This window comes from Mercenaria mercenaria, chromosome 15, assembly GCF_021730395.1.
Source record: "Mercenaria mercenaria strain notata chromosome 15, MADL_Memer_1, whole genome shotgun sequence".
Classification (NCBI taxonomy): domain Eukaryota; kingdom Metazoa; phylum Mollusca; class Bivalvia; order Venerida; family Veneridae; genus Mercenaria; species Mercenaria mercenaria.
Window position 1 is genome coordinate 70,757,842 of NC_069375.1, and position 26,260 is coordinate 70,784,101.

Here is a 26,260-nt window from a genome sequence, read left to right on the forward strand (position 1 = left end):
TAAATTCCTGGGTGGTGTTAACTTCAACACTCTATGTAATATGCCTTACAGTATACAGTACAATATGCACAAACTTTGAGAGTTGTAAACAAGCTGAAGGCTGAAGGCAAATACTAGAAAATCTGACAATTTAACCATATTTCTAGTGTATAGAACTGATGTGCTCGCTAAGTTTGTATCCTAGGCAAGCCAAAAGGGTTTTGTCACTACATAAGAATAAGAAAGCTGTTACTCTCATGTAGTGTATCACAAAAATCATTATATATATCTATGGAAAATGCTGCAATCACCTCACCCGTACATTAGGTACACATGATCTATATATTATAGTCTGTCAACTTTCAATGTAATTTCGCCAGATACCAGGAAATTCATCATCCACAGATGGCCGAATTCACTTGTAAGTTAAATTTTGCAGTTTCTGTTCTTTGTGTTAACATTTAACTTTGGCAGTAAAGGAAATACATACTTTTGATGTTGCAAGTCTTAACAATAAATATATTATCATCTTCAGTTTCTTTTTATTTATTTATTTTTTTTTAATAAATAGATCTGAGGATACCCCTTAAACAAATCAGATAAAAATATATATGAACAGTAACATAATATTCTTTTATTTCAACTCTACTTGAAAAATTAAAAAATAGCCTTTAATGCATGTTTTCATGAACTGAGAGATTGTAAGCTGTTTATGACTCCTTTGCCCTAATTAAGTTCCATGTGCGTACCCCTTCTTCGCTGGAAAATTGTGTTCATTTTACATAGCTGATAGAAGCAATCTACCATTCCTTAAAATTGAAGTTATGTCAACAATACTTTATTTCTTACAAGTTATGAGGGTAACAGCGGGACAAGCGTAAAATGTTTTATGCCTCTTGCTCTAGATATCTTTTGGAATAGGTGAATATGCGGATGTCAAAGGCTTGAACCCTAAATAAACTCGAAAGCATCTATTTTACAAATGTCAGATTGTATTTCACAAACACATGTATGTAGTTCCATTGCCTTTATTATATTTGTCCTATGACTGCACAGACTACACAACAGACTTGTTCAATTTTTATCACATGATTTTATCCATTTTTGGTCTCAAGGTAAGGTATGCACATCATGGATTCATGGACTGGGTAGGTAAGAGAATTTAATTCTTAGCATTTGTACAAAAAAGTATTAAAATTGCCGGAACTGGAATTCACTAGAAAATGAATTTGATGGGCAATATGATCAACATTTTAGAATGGACAAATCATGTGAGGATATTCAGAAACCAGAAACTGTATTTGATACGAGTCTTTTTCTTTACGACTTAGAGATCTAGCGAAATGTTTAGATCTGCTGTGGATGTAATACATGAGGTTTGTTGAAAACATTCATTGCAATACCAGAATCAGTCCCTGAATATCATATACTGAATCCTATGTCATATAGGATTTACAACAGTGCCGGTGTCTATCGCTGAACCATATCGTGACAAGGTATGGTTCCTCCTTCAAATTAAAATGTTTTTATGCAACTCGTTACAGGAAAGCACCAAGATGGCCTGGGGTATTATGTGGTAAAATGCTAGTTTGAAATCTAAAGCTCTTGTGTAACTCGTGTAAAATATGATATCGTATTGATAGTCAAGGTGGCATTAGGAATCCATGTGGATAGTAGTAATGTGTCTTGTCTAAATTGTAGTCTACCAAATAGTTCAACGTCTATCTTCAACTCCAGTGTAGTAACTGCTTTATCTGATAACTCGTTCTCTGTAAAAAAAAAAAAATAAAAAAAATACAGAACTGGGTGCACTTATAGGCTCTCTCTGCCCAGATATCAGTATTTGAACTGAGACGTGGCTTGATTCTTCCGTACCATCATCAGAATTCTTTGACCAAAACTTGTATACAGAAAAGATAGGCCGACAAATAAAACATTTTTATTCCGTTTTATGAAATAAACTATAAATTACTACATAAATATGTTACTTTATATAGTTTGTCATTTTACAGCACGAGAGTCATCTTATAGAATCTACCCTAGATTGTAAGATGGAGTTTTCCAGCACCGGTGAAATCCAATATTAATCTTGTTTATACCCGTATAAACAGACAAAAATAGTATTTCAATTTTCATATTTACATTTTTACAGTACCTTGCTATGAAAACAAAAACTGTTTGATTTTCGTGCGTACTAGAACAATCTTTTCTTTTTAATTTTGGCATCAAACTTTGAAAGAATCTTTCGAATGACGCCATTTTAACATCAGATTACGCATGCAGTCTTACGAAAAGGGCCATCCTTGATATCCCCGTAAAAAAAGAGTTTGAAATATATTCTCGCATAAGTGTCTTTAAATTACTAATAATTTTTGCAACCAAATCAGAATTACAATAGTAGTAAGCAAAATACATTTTGTATTTACGCAATTTGTAATAACGGTAGCCTTCCTGAAGAAGTTTAGTTGTAATATTTTGATTACGTTCATTGAAATCCTTGACATGATTACAACCTCTGGCAAACCGAATTAATTTAGGAATATATACCACCATAAGATGTGACCCGAGGTGCATCCCCAGGGCGAAATTTACAATACTAAAATTGAAATCATTCCTCTTGTCATAAATTTTGGTAAGTATAATATTGTCATAAATAGAGAGATGTAAATCTAAAAATGAAGCATCAGTATCCGAATTGTTAGTTATAGTTAACTGAAGCTCTCTAGGATAATAGTATCCACCAAATGACCAAAAAAACGGATTATCCATATTAAGAATATCATCCAGATAGCGTGATGTATCATTAAATGCAGTTATAATGTCTGCTTGCATATCTGGAGAAAGGCTCTACATAAAGTCTCTTTCACAACATTATAAGAACAAATCTGCGACAAGGGGAGCACTTTTTGTTCCCATGGGAACACCAATTACTTGTCTGAAAACTACATTACCAAACCTGGTGTAAAAGTTGTTCAATAAAAAAGAAACGGCAAACTTCGTCACAGGTCCACTTTGTATAATGTTTAATAATACTGGTAGTAAAAATACTTTATCAAAACTGCAAGCAAGAAATGAAGCATTCTCTCTGCGAAAAGTCTTTTGAATTATGGCAGTTAGTTTGACATTTATTTAATTATGTCGTAAAGTGGTAACAAAATAGAAAAATCGTATGTACTTTGTAATTATAAATTTTAAACTTATACAGGATTTCGCCAGAATTTTTAATCGACCAAAATAAGTGTTTACCAGAGTTTTCGTAAACTTTATTGCAGTATCTTTTCACGTGGGCTTTCACAGCAGTTACATATAATGTTAATAGTTTTGAAATATTTGTAGTCGTACAAGAGCTTGAATTAGCGATGGAGCGAGCTTTATATGGTTGTTTATGCAATTTAGGAATCCAATACATGGTTGGAAGTTTAATGTGATGATCATCTATCCGAACTTTTAAATTAGAAACTTCAGTGATGTGATCAGTAGCCAAATCTTCAACAGAAGGACCCAATGTATAGGCTTTTGTGCTACTTAGTTCGTTTTGTAAAACATTAATATAATGTATGCGTCAAATGATGATAACTTTGTTGGCCGCCTTGTCTGCTCGAACTAAGACGTACATAGAATGCAATTCTTGAATTTCCTATTTCAGATGTCTTAGAGTAAACTTGGGTTTTGGTGTAATGAATAAAATTTTATACGAGAATCGACAATGTTAAAAATATTTCGTTTCCAAGACGTTAATGCATTTGGATCAGCATTCTCACGACGACACCATTTAACACAAAATGTTTCGATGGATTCCACAATCTTACCACGACAAGCATCACAATCAGTAGTTGAAGGAATTCTATATTTAGAATAAATTACGAATACACTATCCTAGCAAGTTTTTACTTTTATTCTGTTGATAAGTGATTTCTTGCTGTTCAAAGTGAACTTACCTCTGAAACAGAAGGAGGCAGAGTTAGACATCTTTAAAAATACTAAGGTACATGCGGTAAAAGTTCTCTATTTCGCCTTTACTCTTTAGATTACATATTGTGGAAGAAATGTAGGTAGGTTTTACTTCTGCTCCAAGATTGCTTTTAATGAAGTGAGCAAAATTCAGGACTCAACCTTAAATTTTCAATGTTGGAGTTCTGTCACATTAAATCCTTTTGCTTGAGGCACCCTAGAAAAAAATGATATTCACAGTTTTATTTTGTGTTTTAAAATTGTTTACCAATAGTTTGACGTTTCTTTCATCAAAATATATGGTAAAAGGAAGTGTCTGCAAACGTTATGGACAGTGGTCATCACTTTGAAATTTGTCTCTACTTGACCTTGATGACATATCCTGAAATATACAAAATTTATAAAAAGGAAAGAACGGCACGGTAAAAGTTGTTTTGCATACAAGTCTCTCACTGGATACCGTATATTGCTGAAGCATTGTTTTGAACATTTGAAATATTCACGACTAGGTGAGTCAATTAACAGGTTTGTGATGAAATGATGACGTAGATGTTAAAGGTGTTCCGGGGTATATAATTATGTAAGACAAATCCTACTTGAAGAGAAGTAAAGTCGTCTTTGATTTACATTAATGCCACACCTGTTGAACAAAAGCAGCATTTATAAGCTTGCTTGGTACTGTGCAACAATGCCCGAAAAAATTCGAAAATCCGGACAATATGTGCAGGAAGCCAGAGGAAAAGCTTCTGCTTTATGTCATGACATAAGTGAGACGTTCAAAGGAAAGAACGACGACATTCGGCCATGCAGGAACGACGGTCTTAAAGGATTAAGCAATCAGGAAGGACCTAATCCGCGTAATAATGATTCAGATATACCGCACCAATGTAAACAAGTTTTTAAGGCGGACAATAAAAGATTGGGAAAGGTACAGCAAAGTTCACATATGCGTTCAATGAGCGATTCGACTTATGAAGAACAACACAACTCTGCACAGATAAATGGAAATGGAATATCTTTAGGAAAAAGTATAAATAGTTTTGACCAGCATAAAGTATCATACTTTGAAGGAAAGTGGGAGACTTCTTGCAATACTGGTCAGACGGTATCAACCCGAAACAGAGGTTTCAAGTTCGGCGCTATGCATGAATCGCCTGTCTCCACACTCTGGCAGGTATTGAAAAACAACCTTTCGGCTGCAGGTTTACAAGTAGAAACTTTCAAAAGAAGATCTTTAGAATTTATACCTAACACAGGTAAAGAAATCTTCCGGCCATTTAACTTAGCAGAAAAGTTAAAACATACGTTTCCAATATTAACTAGCAATGTCGAAACAGGGGCATGTAAATTGCAAGACGAAGAAACTATGAGACATTTAAAAGATAGAAAATCCTCAATGCGTCGACAAGAAGTACAATTTTTCCCTTTTTGCGAGGAATACGACGGATTTTCTGTTCGTAGAACTAAGACTATTTCGGAGTCGATTCAAGCAATAGAAGCTGAGAGACGGGCCGAAGAGGAAATGCGTCTAAGACAAACTGTTGAAACAATGGTAAGTGAAATACTTGCTTCATTAAGATTTTCTCGGGATTTGATCAAAGATGATGTGTTTGAGAGAGTGGATGACCAAGTTCAGGGGGACAAAATATCCATATCTAGACCACTTTCCTACATCGGAATTGCTGCAAAAATTGGAAAAAGGGAAAACAGCGTGCATTTGGCTTCGTCCCTTTTACCCTCTCCAGAATGTTATACATCAACATTGACGGAAGTGAACAATTTTCCTAAGAAAATGCCATTTGAAGAAAAGGCAGTGTCCAAGCCCCTCGTGTCCCAAAGACTGGTTCCAAATGATTCAGATGTCAATAAAACTGGTGATAGAGAAAGATGGAACACAGAAATCTCGGTTATCACGAAACACATAAATGTAGCAGCGATAGAAGATTTGGATCATCTCCCATACATCTCGATTGAACTGGATCATTTCATAACAGCAGAAGTTGTTAAGGTTACAATTAAAGGTGTTGACAATCTTCTGGATCTTCCGGGTACAAAAGTCAATGTGGATACAATTGTAAAGGTTTGTAGAATGCCAAAGAATGAGACAAATGAGATGAAAACGACCAAGTCGAAGGGAAGAACAACTATTTCGTTTGATGAAATATTTTATTTTGAAGACATTAGCAGGAAAGAAATCACAAATGTAGCTATACGGTTTCAAGTTTATCAGAAGCGATCGAAAATGTTCCGAAAGAAGTATTTGTGTGTTGGAGAAACTCTTGTATGGTTGGACGAAATTAACTTTGATGTGAAAAGAAAAGGTTTAAAAATAAGACTGGAGCAATATCTGTACTAACACAAAGGGCACTGTTCACTTATGCCTTATATGGCCTACACAATTTTCCAATTTTGTAAATTAGTCATAAGTGAAAAAAAAATACTGGTTACTGCAAGAACGTATATCTTGTATGATGAATTTAGCTTTTTAGGTGCTAATGCAAGACAAGAAATAATATTTGAGCTGCACCACGAGAAAACCAAAATAGAGCATTTGCGACCAGCATCCGCGCAGTCAGATCAGGATCCATGCTGTTCGCTTTCAAAGCCTATTGCAATCAGAGATTGTTTTCGAAAATGGGCATATTTTGCCATATTTGGGTAACAGTGGAAGTTGTTTTTTGTTGTTGATGTTGTTGTTTTTTTTGTTGTTGATGTTGTTGTTTTTTTTTTTTTTAAATTCTAAGCACAGTCAAGGACCACAAAATATCTTTGCCGTAGGTCCAACTTCTTTTACAGATACATACACAAATTTTCATTTACTTCTGATATTTTCTTACATAATGAATTAATTGTAAAATATTACATGCAGATTGACGAAACAATACTAATTGATGAAAAAAACTTCATTTCATGACTTTTAGTATTTTGTTTGTTTGTTTTTGGGTTTAACACCGTTTTTCAACAGTATTTCAGTCATGTAACGGCGGGCAGTTAACCTAACCAGTGTTCCTGGATTTTGTACCAGTACAAACCTGTTCTCCGCAAGTTACTGCCAACTTCCCCACATGAATTATCAGAGTTGAGGTGGAGGACGAATGATTTCAGTCACAATGTCTGTTATCAAATCGTCACGGAGAACATACGCCCCGCCCGGGGATCGAACTCGCGGCCCCATGATCTGTAGACAAAGCTCTCCCTACTGAGCTAAGCGGATGGGCTTTAGTTTTTAGGTCATTTTAGGCAAAAGTGAACCTTCTGCTTTTAAATGGCTACAAACTGCCCCAAAAAGCTTCCGATAATGCATTGGTCATTTATGATAAACAATAACTGGGCCATTACAACATTAGCTTGATCAGGGATATTGTCTTCGGGTCTCGTTGATATTGCCACGCTAAATAATACAAAGGGCTTGCGCGACTCGTATGATCCGACCTAACACAATCTACTCGAGCCGAATACAAAATTAAAGAACAAGCTTCCATTATAACATGCCTGTCATGTCATACTATATCATAGATATGTATATAATATTGTTAAAGAAAAAATATATCCCAGTGATTTATCATTGAATAAAATCATTATTAGGAGTTCAGATGCGGAGAAATTTTATCACGTGTGTGCTGCCCGAGTGATAACAAAATACGCATCTGAACGACTAACAATGCTTTTACTCACGAGCAAATCACTGTTTGAGATATATTATTTCGATATATATGCTTGCCATAATCCACAAGAAAACTGACATGTATGTCACAACTGTTTTTATAATTAAGATGTAATGAAAGTATTCATTATATTTCTGTATATTTTGCAGTATGCGAGTCATCAAATTCTCTGACTGTGCTCAAAATTTCACTGTTTACATTTTAGCACGTGCGTGTCACAACACCAGAAAAAGAAGTAATATATTTGATATTACTGTATATCGTACAAAATGGTTTTACATGTTTCAAATAATGTATATAAAATATGCATGCACAATTCTTCCATGTTACAAAATTGTTCCCATTGTTCCATAAACTTGTACTAAATGGTTCCTTTCTGCCGGGAAAGTAGCCAAGTTATGGTATTGAATCTCTAGATAATTATACAAAATACCTTGACATGTTTGCTCTAAAGATTTAATTACTTGGGCAATCGTTTCTTCTCAAATTTGCATGCATATTTTAAATGTGCGAGATAACTGATGTCATACTTTAAATACTGAGAGACGATAATGGCGTACTACATGTAATGAATGTCTTATTTTGATACTGACATTTTTGTAAATGTGTAATTGATGTATTTTCATTACATTTCATTATCATATGTATGTATGTAACTGAAAATGTATACAAGTATTTATGCTCTTCATTATTAAAAGTATATTTTCAGTTTTTGCTCGTTTTACAAGCAAAATGAATAATATTTAACTATTGAGATAAAGATTTTGTACAGCAATATATATCGACGGCAGTGTCCACTGCATCGGTTAGGGGAAGTAACCCTATGTTGGAGTTTGAGTTTCAAGTTTTATTTCTACATTAGGGCATATAATATGCATGTGATGAAAACATTGATACACATATTGAACCAGTAATTACAAAGACAATGCTAAGTGTACAAAACAACAAAGCAGCATATTGTATATTTAGAAATAAATTTATAAATCATTTTACTATTTCTTAGAGTTTCTATAAGAGTTACACGTGTGAAACTATGAGATCAGTATATTTTATATGGAGAATGAAATTATTTAAACTGAGACAAAATGGTTTTACAAAATAATGCTAGTTTAATAAGTTTTGTCTTAATTTTACAATTCATAAGATCATCTAGTTTGAATGAACTAGGATGGTTAAAATAATATTTTGGCATGGACTTTTTTCTCCTGGCACTGAAGTCGTCGCATTCAAATAGATAGTGAAATTCATCCCCAATTAAATGTTTGTCACAAAGTGTACATTTTCTTTCACAACGTTAAATGTTATAATGTCTTCCCACATCAATAGGTAAAGAGGGATTCATAGTTCTAAATTTACAAAGAGTTTTAGCTAAATTATATGGCAAAATATCCAAATACTTTTCAAAACAATGTACTTTTTATACATACGATATACAAGGCATTTAGGAGAGTTACCAACAGAGTTATTCCAGTTTTGTACAAAGTGATCTTGCAATCTAGTCTTAACCAGAGATTTGAAATGTCCCAAGTTTGCATCATTTTGATTATTAAAATATTCAGACAAACCAAGCTCGTCAGAATTAGACTTAACAAAAGATATCCAAGGGGAAGTAAGTATATTGCTATTATGCAAATGCAGAATAGTTTTATATCATATTTTACAAATTTTATCATCTTTAGCATTTAATAATTTGTCCCAATAACATAATACTCTAGATTTGGCCTGCAATGTTATAGGCATAATACCTAGTTCACCGTACACCACACAATTTGGTGCCGATGGTTTCAAATTCAAGATGAATTTACAAAATTTTAAGTGAAACTGTTCTAAAATCTTAAGATTTTCAACACTCCAGGCCTCACTTCCGTACAACAAAATTGGTGCAATCATTGTATCAAATAAATGGAACAAACGTTCCCAATCTGACTTTCAGCGTACAACGCATTGATATAAACCTAGATTAAGCCAAACCCTAACCTATACACCCAATGTGCGCGTATACATCCAATAGGTGCGGACAATTGTATTCATCAGTGTGCTTTGGCGGCTCCCCTCGTATATCTTATACACGTGCAAATGGAAGTTAGTCTCCTAAGTTTGTTCGGATGAACTTAATGGTGTGCAGACAACCTGACAGAACAGAGTTGACTATGTACTATGGCTAAATGATCCTCAAGTACTTGTAAAGAGCTCGTTCCTATCTATTAAAATATTAAGACATATTCTAAAACTAATATTAGACTGTGGTTCTTTGTGAGATTTGATTACAGGAGATATATTAACAAAATGACATGAAGTACGTAGGTACTGTAAGAGTTTCATATATAAACTTAGGACAACTGGCACATTTTTATACTTTATTTATTTATTTGGGTTTTACGGCACACCAACACAGAATAGGTTATATGGCGCCAAACAGGACTACAAATTTTGGTTTCACATCTCATTTACATCGAAATAAAAACATGAGGTATGGAATCAAAATTTGCATACCTGCTGGAATCACAGAGTTACTGCAAAACCAAGTGTTAAGACCCTATTAGTCGCCTCTTACGATCATGCAAGGGTTAGGCAGTGGTTCCAATTTTTTCATACATAGATCGTCCCAGAACCACATGGGGCACTTATGCAACAAGGAAATTGACGCTAGATGACCTATTCAGCTCTTCAAATGAAAGTAAACAGGCTAAATTTGAAAGGAATGTCGCATTTTATTGGTGTAATTGTTTGCTGTTATTGTTTTTGTTGATTTTTCTCTTTTTGTTTGCTAGGGAAAACTTCCTATTTTGAAAAACAATAAAAAAATCCCATAGAAGTTCCTGACGGAACAAGGCCGTGTGGAGATTTTTTCGAACCTTGTCAAATCGTTCTTACGGCCCTTTTTACATTTTTAGTGTTATCTTAGAGTGCCGGTATATGCCTAAGGTATCATATAGTTCTGTATTTAAAAGCTGATGTCATTTTCTTACAGCTATAACTTAACAACGAAAAATAGTATACAGTAAATCTTAAAAGCGGATCATTTGTATTTCTTTTGGCCGCTTTTACAGATAATACGTGAACGTTGTTTTCTTCAGGGGATCGTTCCTTAAATGTTATGTAGCAAAGCATCTGTCTCTTTCCTTAATATTTTTCATCAAAACAAAATATCGCATATCTCCGTTCAACACTGAGTTTTTTTTAATGATGACCAGAGCAATATGCCTGGCACCTTACCAGGTAATTATTGAACAGCCCTTATATTTTTTCTAGAATTTTTGATGTTGCCAGTAAAAGACATAATACCTTAATATCAACTTTGACTATCATTTCTTCGCATATATATATAATGTATCTTGCAAAAATTTCTATCTTACTTTGTACACCAACAGTGTTTTGATGTTATAAAGTCGTAAAATGATAAAAGTTCAAGGTCGAAACAAGTACACAGCGATTTGCCATTCAAGATTCGTGTATATAGGACCATAGTAATAACACTAGCAACAAATCGAATATCAAAAAGAATATTGATTTATTAATTCATTTTAAAAACACAACACAGTACATAAATTAATCTGTCTATTTACTCTAATAAAATATCTAAAATGGACTGGTCCATAATTCAATATGGGCGGTACTACTTATTATTCAAAGGGGTGTTCACTGAAAATTTACTTACTGAATAGCGAACAGCTATGATTAGAAATCCCTTTAAATAGGAAACTCGATATAAAACCCGGCATATGGAGCTCCGAGTGCTCATGGCGCTCTCTGTGGCGGTCCTTTGGCGCTCCCTGTAATTTCTGCTGCTCTCCAAGCTGCAAACTCGCTCAGATATTTAAGACTTTCATTGAGTATCATTTAACATTGATAACATTGAATATCATCAGTAATATAAAGTGTATATCTGACATTCAGAAATTGCAAAGAAGGGATTAAACTGGTAATGAACTGTAGAATATTGATGACGGTTGAAATGGTTGTTTACGTCTGGCAGACTGTTTCTTCACGTTTCCAGAAGTTTGTACCAAAGTCAGTTTACACATTTGAACATACCTAGGTAACAAAAGTGGTCAAAACAAGTCATTTTATTTAATACCAATGTTTCGAATACATTATCAAAACAAACATCAGAGGGAAGGACATGTAGAATCTGCAAAATGTCGAAATTTGTTGACATGTTTCCAAGAAAGAAGCCAAATATATTTATCTTTATCTTAATCTTAAACGAAAATGTCCATGTTGTGGCTAGATTAATTATCTACCATGGGTCTATGATTGGCCAAGTTATAAAGTTATCGAGGGGACAGCAGGGAAACACAACTACCGAGGCCTTTCTCAGCTGACTTATTGCTCGCCTTTTTTATACAGATCATGCAAGTTGGGTCTCAATTACGTTTTGGATCGTTGCATTATCAATAGTTCTTTATTCATTTTGCTGGAACCGGGCACCTAAACATCAGTTAATTTTACGTATTAGACCATTCTGCATTCTGGTGTCTGTCGTGTCGGTTTTAGACAATTTTGTGTCTCTACTCGGGTGCATTGTAATGTTTTGACAAAATCATGATCACGACGTTAATAACCCTGACAGCCCAAATGAATGAACTCAACTCTTAAATTCTTTAAAATTGGAATGCATCATGCGCGTAAAGGAAATGTTGGCTCGAGCAATGAAGTGCTCTATTTATTTAAATCATAATAAAGTTTTAGAACGGAAGAGTTCGACAGCATCAACTTGTCTTCATTATGTGCAAAGAAATAGCTGGTCTGACGAGATGGAAAGGAATTTATTTATTTGTTCGGTATATTTTTCTTCACCCAGTAATGTTTTAGAACACTTATTTTCATTTGTGATGGTCATAGAAATATAAATAAAGGCCAGTTTCCCATTAAATTTCGTTGCGGATATATTTGTACATGGTAGAAAAATTGAGTGACAATGTTATATTTCGTGAAGTAAACATCAATTCTACAGTATTGATACCAGGTCACAACAGTGTAATTACTACATGATTTTGCAGTGAAAACAATATGACAAGAAAAGTATCTCTTAGATACATGATCCATTACTTTTCTTTTCATTTTTAATATACCAGTTTAAGAAAATTCTTCAAAACGAGGCAAGGATTTGTAATCTAAAATGGCATAGCTATGGGTGACAAAACGTTCTGTGAACATAATACATTTTATGCAGAATATATCTGGAAAAGCATTTAGGGTATTACAACCTTATCAAACTATCATCATACACAGTAAGGGGAGTAAACTATGGTTTCTTATAAAACGTACTTTCGTGGTAAATAGGGAAAGTAAGCTTGACTAACTTTCATGTCAGGTAGATTATGGAAAGTAGAATACGGTTATGGGTCAGAGGGACGATGATTCCCAACCGCTACACTAAAATTTTTGTAAGCTCAATATCTGTAAAGTAAAGTTTTGTTTTCTAAGATCTGGATATTAAAGTGTAACGGAAATAAACCTGTTACAATACGTTACCTATATTCATTAGACTTTATTATTTTACGGGAGCAGATTTTAAAAGTGATGTTCATTGTAACTTTTTTGTCATATCTGAATGGTCTGACCTATCAGTGATAGGTTTGTGTTATTTTTATTCAAGTTCCTCACGACTTTCCTAAAATATAACGTAACAAAATTACATAACCCCTAAAATAAAGATATAAAACAGGTATCAGTTTGAGCCAACTTTTCATTATGTATGCAAAACAAAATATGAAAACTCATTTAAAACCTAACAAAATGAGATATTACTCATGTATGACAGTCCGTTTTCATGCAACAGTACTTATTGTACAAACGTTACCTCTGATAATTCATATTGGGAAGTTGGCAGTTACTTGCGGAGAACAGGTTTGTACTGGTACAGAATCCAGGAACACTGGTTAGGTTAACTGCGTTAACGTTAACGGCGTTAAACCCAAAACAAACAGACAAACCTTCTGTAAAAATATAATGTTCAATTATAATATTTCTAAATTTGATTGACTCTTACGGTTTTGTTATTTTATATCAGTACACCAATAAAAGTCCAAAATAATTCCTACTAAGTTCTAATATGCTCTTGTAAGAAATTACAGCTACTACGTTACTACATTTAAATTTCAAAATAATGATACTCGAATATTTCATTTCAGTGTTTATTAAAATACTGTTATTAATCATGGTTAATAAAACTGAGGACCATGTAACATAATTTCAATAATGTTTCAGATTGGGCCAGCTATTTGTTTTGTCTGAGCTTTGAATAATTATGCTCAAAATATGACTGAACATTTTTTAAACGTTCTCTTTGAATGTGGAACCTATACTGCACATTTGATGACTGACTACATTCGTACCATAGTTATTCCTGACAAATATTGAATAACATTATATATTACGTTATGATTTTTATAATACTGTAATTTATATTATTAAATTATTTATTTAATAACTTACTTTACTAAAATTGCTCAGGTATAAAATAAAGTACATGGATGTACCATGTAGATGTTTCTTTGCAATTTAAACAGAAATTACTAGCATTTCAGGCAGCTATCCTTGGAATGTATCTACAAGTGAGCAACAAATTTCAACAATTTTTTAAGTTTTATATTTTTAATAGCATTCCCAAATCTGTTTCATACTCATTTTGAATATAAGACTTTGGATGTCTCAGAATTGTTTTTTGTACTTGTAACATAGTGTAAATGTTGAGTTCTGCTCAATCCGGGACTAGAGTGCGTGGACGGTAGCATGCATTTCCACTACCGTCCATGAACTGACTCAATGAAACCGGGCATTTTCATTTTTGTTATGTTTGGCGACCTTTTTCTATTTAGTTTAATTTGTGTAATGTTTGATTTAGTAAAAAAAAATATGCATGGTATACTACTAAAATGTGTACAACTAAGTTCATGAATTGAATACATTCCAGTTTATAAAATGGTGAAACTAAATTAGATTGGAATACTGCCTTTGATGTTGTGACATATATTTACAAATGCTCATCAGAACATATTGAGTGCTCTTTTAAGCATTTCTGAGTTTTCATATAACATGATACGTCATTATCTTTCAACAGTATGTTGGCATCCCAGTTGGTTAGTGTTTTTGAGAAAGTCAAGTAAAATATCTCTTACTATAAAAGCTTTGACTTGAAACTTAAATTGTTTATAAACTATCAAAAGCTACACAATAAGGAGCAATTCCCATAACTCTGTTTTGAGGTTTGGCAGAGTTATGTCCGTTTATAGCTTAGAATTTTTTGGTTTAGGCTTTTGATAGGGTCAAATGCCTCTTGTTATTATTAAACTTGACTTGAAACTTAAATTAGTTATTTTTTATCAAGGGTTATACAATAAGAAGCAATCCCCATAACTCTGATTTGAAATTTGGCAGTTTTTTGACAGAGTTTTGCCCTTTCTGATGTCAAAGCTCTGATTCGGAGTCAAGCACTGGGAAAGGTCGAGCATGCTGTCTTATGGACAGCTGTTGTTTTATTACTGGTATAATGTTACTCGGTGTTACAGCTGAGAAACGATATTCATTACCCACAGGTTTAACAAATGTTTTATGGTCTAACTGTGAATATTGTAAAATATTGAAGTTTTTATTGTAACAAAAAAGGTAAAACCAACATTTTTTTTTTCTTCTTTTTTTTAAGCATACAGGTATTTTAGATTAGTTCTAAAATGTGAGATAATATGTGTTTTAGACTATCATAATCTTTAACTAATGTATATTATAGTCTCTTGCAAATCTGTATAGATTGGCTTTGTGATACAGTGTTAAATTAAATCTTTTATGTATGTATTATATAAACGTACACAAAGATGAGACTTAAATAAAATGTTGAACTTGAATAAAATGTACAAATGCAACATCATGCTTATGTTCCAGTATATAATAAAACACATAAACCCTTCCAGTATATAATAAAACACATAAACCCTTCCAGTATATAATAAAACACATAAACCCTTCCGTATATATGGTGTGCATTTATTTTTTGCCATTCATAAATCTAAGAAATATTTCCTTTTATTGTTTGAAATTATTTTTTGTCCAAAGGCATTGCAGTATTTTTCAAATTTTCAGGAAATTTATTATAGTAAATCAGCATTAACTTGCAGTCGTTTATTAATCAGGTTAGTCATGTGTATAGAAGGGACAAGAGGTGCATTTGTTATTGTTTTTATTCGTTATGACGTCATCCAGAAACAAAAAATAATTTCAAACACTAAGTAGGTTAGTGTTTATTAATGTGCATTTACAAAACTTAATCAGTCTCGCGGCTGCGCCGCTCGTTTGTAAATACACATTAATAAAAACAAAGAAAAATATCAAACAGGGAATGCCACGCACCAAAAGCGCAGCCTCCTCAAAACGAACCCCCCAGCACGCAAACGCGTGCACCACACACACACACATACTCAAAGCTTACACATCAGGACAAAACGAACAACACACACACACACACACACTCAAAGCCAACACATAAGGACAAGACGAACAAATCAGACGAATAAACACTAACCTATACATAATGCATCTTTCTCTTGCTTATAATAATAAAATCATAAAAATTGTAAGTGTTGCTTATTTCATTATATCCCTCAAACCGGGTCTGCTATCATTTTCATAGTTCCCGTATCACACTTCCAAATTTGACTGTTATTTAAATGAGAACAACTCCTTGGTCCAGTTTACAGTTTATTCAGTGTACCTTCACAATCTTCGACATCTGTAAATATATATAGTGTACATTAACTAAGCATGACAATAACGATCATATAATCCTATATCTCCCCCCAAGTCTTTGAGTATAAAGTGATTCTCCGTATAGATCAAAGACTAACTAGATATTTAAGCAGATCAAACAAATCAACAATGATAAGGGGGGGGGGGGGGGGGGGGGTCGGAATGCCTGTATGTGCATATTCACATTGTTTCTTGCAGTATAACAGTTCATCGCTCTGATGTATTTCACTAGATGTCTATCATTCTTTCCAAATATTGTCAAAGTTTCATTCTATCAATAGTTTATATTGTCCAGCAATAATGCCCAATAATACTTTTACTCAATTAAACTTAAATGCAATTTATTGCTCAGTAGTCTCAAAATTTCCAACTCTCAAATATACTTACTCATATATATCAAAACTAGAACGCAAAAATTACATATCTACTAATCTGCATATGTGGAAAAAAAACTGAGGAAACAAGTAAATAGTATGTGAACATTAAACTGTTTTGGAGTTTTTAACCACTATCTTTGAGTTGCAAATTAGTCTGTTGAGGGAACTGAGCCCGTGTCAAGTTCGTAGTCCTGCTGCCAAATGGGTGGACGTCTGGGTCTGTTTGATCGTCGGGGACTTGGCGGGGGCAGTGCCGATGTCGGTATTGGATCTGTTGCTGTGATTGTGGTATCACCTAGGCAAGTTGCAGTATTTCCGTTACTTTTGCCATGAGACTGGCTCTCAGGACTAGTAGGCGATGGATGGAAAGGAAGGTGACGCCTTAGATCCGTGTTAGTAGGAGAATGTGATATGATTCCTGGGCCTGTAGGAGTTTGTGGAACCTCTGGTATTATAGTACTAGTAGCAGGGGTTGAAGTATGGTTGGCTGTCACTGGAGATGGGGTTTGCACACATGGGGTCGTGACAACAGCTGGTGTACTGGGTGTAACAGTTCCAGGGGAGGGACGGAATGGCTTGTTGATGTTGATATCGGACTCAGTTGTGAGTCGTTTCGCCGGTAATTGTACGGGAGTATATTTGCGCAGGAATTTACGGTTCCGTATAGTGACACGTCTCGACCAATCAACACGCACTGCATATTGGTCATATTGCCTAACCTCTATGACTACTCCAGTCTTATCCCACTTAAGAAGGTGGGGGCCAACTTGATTCTAGATGCGAACATAGTCACCTACTTCAAGGGGTAACAAGCGTTTAGTATGTTCGCTAAGTCGTTCAGCACATCTCATATGTCTGTTTCTCAGTGCTTCTTCGCGAGCCATAGCTGTAGATCACCAAGTATCATGAGGTTTGTATTTTCCAGGCTGTATTGGGATGAAGTCTTTAATTGGGCGACCAAAGATGCACATCGCAGGAGAGAGTTTCGTGTCTCGATCTGGAGTGTTCCGAAGTTGCAGCATGGTGCTCTGGACCTTATCAGTTTCAAGGTCACCAGATTCAGTAGTATTGTCCACTAGGAGACGTTTAATAGACTTTACACCGAGTTCAACCCTGCAGTTGCTGTGTGGGAATGCAACTGAGGACCATTTATGGTGAACACCCCAGTCCTGGAGAAATTTACGTGTAACTGTTGCAAAAATTATGGTCCACCGTCGGAGGAAAGCTCATCTGGAATGCCATATGTCACAAATATACGTCGTAAGCAGGACACTGCAACCCATCTGCACCATTTGAGACTCTTTCCACAGTTGGCCAGTTCGAGTATCGGTCGACAACACCTAAGTAGTGAGTGCCCTTGTAGGTGAAGTAGTCCGCACAAAGGCACTGAAATGGATATTCAGGGGTTGTACGTGGGATCGGTGGAGCACTGGGGTTTGAAGGCGTAATGCGATTACAATGTGTGCAACTCAATCTAACGTCGTTGATTGCTTGAGTGATTCCAGGCCAAAATACAGAGGCCTCAGCTCTTGATATCATAGATGTTACACCTCAGAACTTCGTCCCTGAGTGAAGCTGGAATGACGACTCTGTCCTTGTACAGTATAACATCATCTACTGTTGAAAGGTCCTCTCGGAAATGGAAGAAATCTCGGATCGGTTCAGGCATTTTGCTACGGGTCTCGGGCATGCCTTGTTCAACAAAGTCAGAGAGCATCAGTAAGTTGTGGTCACTTGCGGTGGCTGTTCTCACTCTGTCCCATGTAACTGACCTGATACTTAGAGCATTTTAAGTAAATACTGCGGTAGACAAAATACTGTCTTCTGTATGTAACATAGCAATATCATCAGGCAGGATAAATTGAACAGCTTCATTGGTGGGGTGCCTTGAGAGGCAGTCAGTTGCACGGTGTTTGACTCCTGGTATGTGTACCATTCTGAACCTGTAACGTAATGTAAGTATTTTGCCTTCTCGAGGGCATCGACAACTGCATGTGCTTCGCTCTCAGTTGGGACGTAGCTGGTCTCAGCTGAGTGAGTAAATCTACTACCTACAAGTGTAACCTTCCAACCTGTTTGACAGCAAAATGGTTTGATACCAGAGCAGGAACAATGTTTCTGCAAAAGCCAAAATCCTATTCCAGTCTTAGACCAGTCAGTCGCCAGGCATGTGGGCTTAGCAGGATCATAGATAGTTACACCCATTTCAATTTCACTGGCAATCACACGTTTTGATTCCTCATAAAGTACCTGAAGCTCATCAGTCCATTAGAAATGAACGTCTGGTTTGAGTAGGTTTCTGAATGGCTGCATTCTGTCAGCCTTGCTGAAGAGTAAAATACCTGGATCACTAAACCAAACAATGACCGGACATCAGTAAGATCCTTAGGGGTAGGGAAGTCGGTTATTGCACGAATGTACCTTTGACTAGGACGAACTTTCGTGGGTGAGATTTCAAAACAAGGTGCTACAGTGGGATCATGGATGTCATTGACACTTTTGTTAACCGGGACATGCATTTGCGGGAAATCGTCAGAGATAATACCCAAGACGACACAAGCTTCCCCTGCTAAGGAAAGGTTTATCTGAGCTGTCAGTTAAATATGTCATTGTTGTGTTACCACTGTGTGTCCAGCAGGGTCAGTGCAAGATATGCGCAGGAGAATTGCACCTAGAATCTTTATGCCATCATTTTTAGCTGTGTGCGTACGAATAGTGACCGGCACTAAGTCATTTTCACGAAGTCCAAGGCGATGAATTACCTTTAGGCCTGTCAAGCAACTCTGGCATCCAGTATCGGCCAATGCAGGAACAGAAACTGAAAGGGAAGATACATGCATAGCATCTAAACCAAGCTCAGCATAATCTTGTGGCAATGCCTTAATAGTAACATTTATAAATGGTTGATATTTAGAATTGCGTTGTACCCATGAATCAGTTAGTGTATCATAGGTATGATGATCCAGGGGAACAGCCTTATTTACAAAGCACACATCTGAGTCTAGATTATCTGAACATGATAATGGTGTATCAAATAAAGTGCGCAGAGTGTCAAACACAGCATCCTCATGTAACGCCGCCTTTGTTGCTTGAGTACGGGGTGGGCGTCTTTGGGTATAGGTTTGTCCTTATTGCGATAGACAGACTCGAAGTGGTTATCCCGCTGGCAAATGTCACACTTGTGGCCGTAAGCAGGGCATTTAGAACGAAGAATTCCTACCGAGCTTTGTTTCCCATGGCCGCGCTTTCCGCAATAGTTACACGGTTCATGATCAAGTTTGCTTGATTGTTGTTTTGATTTTCTATATGAGCTTTAAGAAGCTTCTACAGCCTCCGTATTGATCAAAGAGGCGAGAAGCAGATCGTTTGCCTGCCTCTTTTGCTTCCACAAATTTATAAACGTCCTCCAATGCCATATCTTGATTCTGATCACCAAGGAGGTCCATTTGAATTTCAAGATCACACAAGCCTCTACTCAACACGTCACGCATGATTGCCTCCGTATAGTTAACATTATGGTCACAACTGGTACATAAAAATGTTCGCCTGACCTTGAAACCTTGCACCAAAACCATTAATTGTCTCGTCTCTATCTTGTCTCATATTATGCAATGCAACGCGAGCTACCATAGTGTTTTCTTCTCTTACTGCCAATTTGCGGATGGAAGCCATAACTTCGTCATGCGTTTTGTCTTTGAGGCTTCCGCCAGCTGCGCGCGTCAAGTCCTTACGAAGCGGTTCATCGCAACACTCGATTAGTTGAATAACTTTATCAGGACCGTCAATTTTAGTTGCTGCGACATAATCATTCCATCGTGACTGGAAATATGCCCAGTCTTCAGTTGTGCCAGCAGCCGTAATAGTTGGTCTTCTCACAAGTTCTACTTTTGCGACGGCTGCGGTGGGAGCAGCTGGGTGCATAACCCTGTGAGCTTTGATTAGTTCCACAACAACACTAGCATCAACGTTCGGCGTCTTATATTCACAACCGGGAATAGGGCAGGGTACTTCTGGCATGTTTACTGTTTTCTGTACTCGGGGCTGATAAGCGTTTAGATTCCACAATGTCCAGAGCTAATAAGCGTCAGGTATCACAGTAGAGTAGTCCACATGATGTCGAAGATAAAAGAGAACAACTTCTCCTTGATCCAGTTAACAGTTTATTCGGTGTACCTTCACAATCTTCGACATCTGTAAATATATATTGTGTACATTAACTAAGCATGACAATAATGATCATATAACCCTATATTATTATCCAATTTGAATACATTTTTGCAGAAGCATTCCTGCATGTTTTGAATGTTCTCAATTTTCATAATATACATCAGTCATTTGTGATTGTTTATTTTTTATTTTTTATCATCAGATATATTCGATTCATGTGTTTTAAGAAATATTTTCCCATTGTGTATCAGAATGTTCATGATATGTAGCAATATTCAGTATACGTAACCCATTGTAACTTTATTTACATACTAATTTCATATCGTGATATCATAATTTGTGATCTCATTAATGCATGTAGGAATATCACAGAACCGTTTTGTGATACCATTTAGTTATTGATGGATATCACAAATTCATTTAATGACATTATTTTATCTTTTCATATCAATGAATGCATTTAAAGATATCACAAAATTATTTACGAATATCTGCAATTCGGTTATTTGATATTTTAAAATTTCATGATATCTTCAATTCTATTTAATGATATCCTTAATTCTGTTTTATGATACCAATAAATGAATTTTGCTATCACAAAATCCATTTAAAGAAGTTTAGATGTCTTAAATTGTCTATAAATCATATTTTGATTTATAGTTAAATGTTTTATTCGTATCGTAAAAAGTGTTTTAGGATATCAATAATTGAATTTCGAATATCATAAAAACTAAAAAAAACTGCACTTAGGGGATTCCTGTGATAACTAATTCTTTTAACCTTTTTATAATATCAGAAAAAAAACAACATTAACTGTTTTTTCTTAAATTATTATAATAATGGATATCACTAAATACATATATTAATAAGGGATAAATAAATCAATAAATTGTCTTATTCCATCCATAATCTAACGGTACGCATTAAAAACGGGTGTCGGCTGTAAAAAAATGCGAAAAAAAGTTATATATTCAAAGTTTTTCTCACCTGCGACAGACCGATATGCACTATCCATACTGTACGCGTAATCGACATGTTTTGTGATTGGTTGACAGGCTGAAGTTTACCTTGGCGGGTATGACAGATACTCTTTTGAAGTTGACCGACGTGTAGTAAATTACAAGTTGTTAGTGTGAAATTTTCACAGCAGGATGGATTTTACGATATAAAACTTGGATTTTTATTTCTTGGAAATATGTCATTCAAGAAAAAACGAGCCATACAGTTCCCTAGTAAAATCATCGGATGGTTAAACATTTGGGGTAAGTACTTAGGCACGAGTTTCCTGCTTTACACGTGCTTCAATGGTGGTAATTATTCTGGAGCTCGTGTTTCACACTTTTCTTACCGCTACTCGGATCAGGAACGCGGATTAAGGAGAGGTGATCAAGCACAATGGTAAACATTTGTAAATGAAACAGGTAACACAGTTCAGCAATTAAAATATTTATGCAAAAAAAAACAAAACATTTTCAGTATATCATCTTTAAGTGGTATCTTTTTTTGTTATTTATAGCTAAAGGGCAATTATTTTTTTAAAGTGGGGAGGAAGGAGGTGGGGGAAGGGTTCTTACCCAATTTTTTTATCATATTTTTAAAGTATATTTTAAATATCATTAATTATACATTGTATAATTGAAGAAAAAATCTAAAGGGGTGAAAAGCCATAAAATAAAATGAGTGCATGGTGGCCAGGGTCTTATTTTAATACAAATAGTTGGATCCGGCTGATCAGGTATCTGCAGACATTGAATGCGGCTAATGGTCATAAAACATACATGCCTAGAACCGAAACAGAACCCAATCTGAAGCAAAATCATAGCAGAATTGATTTGAGTCTGTTCATTGGAGGCAATAAAATTATCAACACTCTTCACACCCCTTAGGGCATTTTTGGCTATGTGGAATTTGCTATATATAAAAAAAAAAACTGTGTGTTTAACAGATGGTTCAAAGTGGTTAGAGGGTGAACAAAGTGCTGAAGTTATCCAGGATATCAAGTGATTCAAGTATGACAGTATAAAAATCCCGACTTTGGGAGAGTCAGGGGCCACCGCTCTGAACTGCTCTTAGCAAGTCATGATGTGATACTTGCCAGCAGGCAATACATCGAATGAAATCCATGATGGATAAAAAAAATGTTAAAACTTATAAACCCTTTAATTAAGACAGCTCTTTAATTTTATTGTTTTGCCTCTTTATTCTTTGCAAAGGATAATAGATGGCCTGAATAGTCCCTCTGCAGCCCTTCAGATCACCGTCCACGTTCAAAACATTAACTGCTTTTAAAATTAACTAAATGTTAAACGCTTTCTCTTGAATCATATTAGGTTATCTTATATATATATGTATTTTATTCATACAGCCTACAAACTGTTACATTTATAATGTAAGATACCTAATTGGATTTTATATTTATCCTGCACATGAAAATCAATTTTTTGTGTGACATATGGCTGGAAAATTCATATCTGTTTTAGCAACAAATGAATGCTTATTGAATTAGATTTGCTGCACTGAAAAAGTATGTGGGTGTATTTTGTATATATCCTTTTTTCTTCTATATGTAATTATATAAAGTTAGTGCCTGTAGAATTTACATTTAGGCCGTCTCTTTGGTAGAGTGGTTAAAGTTGAAAGTCAAATCCCATTCTCCTAACTGCTGTGGGTTGAAACCCCACATTTGTATAGAATTACAGCTGGTTGAATGCCAAAGGTTTGGGCTGGTGCCAGCAGATTATGTAATACCCAAAAGAACACTAGGGACAGGGGTTTCTTAATTTAAGTATCTAAGTCTCAAGTACCTGATATTGGTGTGTAGAACCAAGCTAAAACAGCAACAAAAGAAGAAATGCATGATTATGTGCTGACAACATCAGTATCTGTCTTCCACTTTCATAGGCTCAAATAGGACAGAAAGAATATGCAGAAATTAATTGTAACAGTATATTTTTATATTCTTTATAAATAAACATTTTTAAAACATAAGGGCTATATCCAACAAAACTGGTGGAAATTTATATCTGTTTCGTGACATTACTTGAGTGTAGGCTAGCTACCCCTGCGAAATGCAGTTCTTGAAATCACAAACACTTCAAACCATTAAAGAACTGTTCATGAACTAACATTCAACAGTTCTTGATTTATGTTCATGAATTTTTGGACATGAACTGTCCTTAAAAAGTGTTCATGAACAGTTCATGTACTACCAAAAAATCACACAGAGTTCTTGAATTGTCCATGATAAAAAGTTAAAGGAACAATCATGATATTATTTTCTTTAATCTTTCATGCACTACTCATGACAGGTAGTTCATGAACTAATGAAGAATCATGTTCATGAACGGTTCACTGCTAGTTTGTGAAGATAAAATGGCACAATAATTTAACATATAGCAAGAAGTTCATGAACTATTCATGTTCAATAAAATATCAAGAACTCATTATGAAGTGAATAGTTCATGAACTGTTTATGTACATAACTTCTTGAAGTCATCATTCACTTTTCATGCACTGTTCATGAACACAGTTTGAAGAATGTTTCAAGAATTTGTGCCATTTTATCTTCACGAACAATTCATGAAGTGTTCATGAACTCTATGAACTATTCATGAACAGTAACGGTTCATTTCGAAGGGGTTGTGAGAAGAAAACGGAACTTGGTTTTCCGTGAGTCCATGGGGTCTTCACCATTGGAAAATGAAGTAATTTAAACTGCACTTACATATTTTATTTAATCAAACTTAAGACGTTTGTACGGGTCTTCTAAAAGTGTTTAAATGGCAGAAATTAAGTTTTTGAATGATAGTAATTCTGACAGTATGTTCCAATTAGGTTTTGTTAATTGTTACTTTTAAAATTTTAAATTGACACTTAAAAGCATTTTGTTACATTTTGTATTTGTTTCAATTTTGTGATAAAAGGTTTGAACGAAACACTTGACCACAGACCACTAACTTTCTTTTGAACAGATTTTCTATTCCACTGACAGCCTTTGATCATAATGTTTGAGCGGTAACAAATCGGTGTTATATTTAGAGTATATTTGAATGATTTCTGTTTATGCAGCAGTTGAAGATAATCATTTGCCGATAAATAATTAATGATGCTTGAAATAAGAATTAAATGAATAATCTTAAAGGCCCATTGTCACAAAAGTTGAAAACTTTGTCTAAAATCATACTTATTAAAAGGCAACTTATATCCCACTTGATCTCTTTGTGAAAATTAACCTGCTATATAACATATTGCAGGCAAATTTCTTCCGTTTTGAATATTTCAAGGTCGTGTTAAATGTATACTCAGCAATGTGATAATTTAAGGGACACACACCACGTTCCACCACCACCCCTTAAACCACCCCCACCCCACCTCTTTATCTACTTGTCTACAGTTGTTTTATAATGTCTAGGTGACTGTTAAGGTTCCTGCAAGTATTTCATGATATGGATATTAGGCAATTTATAATTAATTTTTATATTGATCCTGTCTGGGACTTTCACTCATTTTGCTAAGCTAATATTTGTTGTTAATATTGTACAGTGAAACTGATCAAAAGAACAACACTGTTGTATTAAAAGACTAAAATTAAGCCATGCCATGGGAAAACCAACATAGTGGGTTTGCAACTAGCATGGATCCAGACCAGCCTGCGCATCTGCGCAGTCTGGTCAGGATCCATGCTGTTCGCTAACAGTTTCTTTAATGACAATAGGCTTTAAAAGCGAACAGCATGGATCCTGACCAGACTGGGCAGATGCGCAGGCTGGTCTGGATCCATGCTGGTCACAAACCCACAATGTTGGTTTTCCCATGGCGTAGCTCAAATATAGTTTGGCTGTATTATATAGTAATTTCTCTGGAGTGGTGTCATTGATACATGATAACACTATACAAATTCAAAAACACCAATTTTTCTAGTTCACACCCTAGAAGCATCTTAAAGCAGCATGCCTCCAGCTTTGGCTAAAAAATAATCTTTTTTTTTTTAATTGAAGTTTTGGTCATATTATGAACATTAGAATATGAATTTTTGTTTCTAAAATATTTTCAAAATTCCAAATCAAGAAAAAAAGATGACCGCGTTGGGAATCGAACCCCGGACGGCCGCGGCAATAAAGACATTTTCCCGTCGTCGTAACCGATAGCACTATAGCTGAAGTAGTGAATAATGACTTCAAAATATAGATATTTTTAATCAAGACAGTTTACTTGGAGTAAAAGCGACAAATGCTTTTCGATTTTCATCGTAAAAAGTAGTAAAAACGGCAAATTCTCATGTGTTTCCATAACATAAAGTTTGTCAGTAATTAAGTTTGAAAGCCTTCTTAAGAAATATAGCATTTATTTCAAGATATCTAAAAAAATAATTATTTA

The 26,260-nt window shown here is 35.0% G+C and overlaps 1 protein-coding gene across 6 annotated transcripts in view; it reads left to right on the plus strand.

Moving 5' to 3' along the window:
* Positions 1 to 21,994: 21,994 nt before the first annotated feature.
* The window catches only part of LOC123558132 (disabled homolog 2-interacting protein-like), a 207,598-nt gene continuing 203,332 nt past the window's right edge, over positions 21,995 to 26,260 (plus strand). For 4 of the 6 annotated variants that reach the window (XM_053525637.1, XM_053525638.1, XM_045350011.2 and 1 more), the window contains exon 1: positions 21,996 to 22,146. In XM_053525637.1, the coding sequence (XP_053381612.1) occupies positions 22,080 to 22,146 (67 nt within the window). In that variant the 5' untranslated portion in view covers positions 21,996 to 22,079. Of the gene's footprint in view, positions 22,147 to 26,260 lie in introns of all 6 variants that reach the window. The other 2 variants (XM_053525640.1, XM_053525641.1) reach the window with 1 other exon arrangement.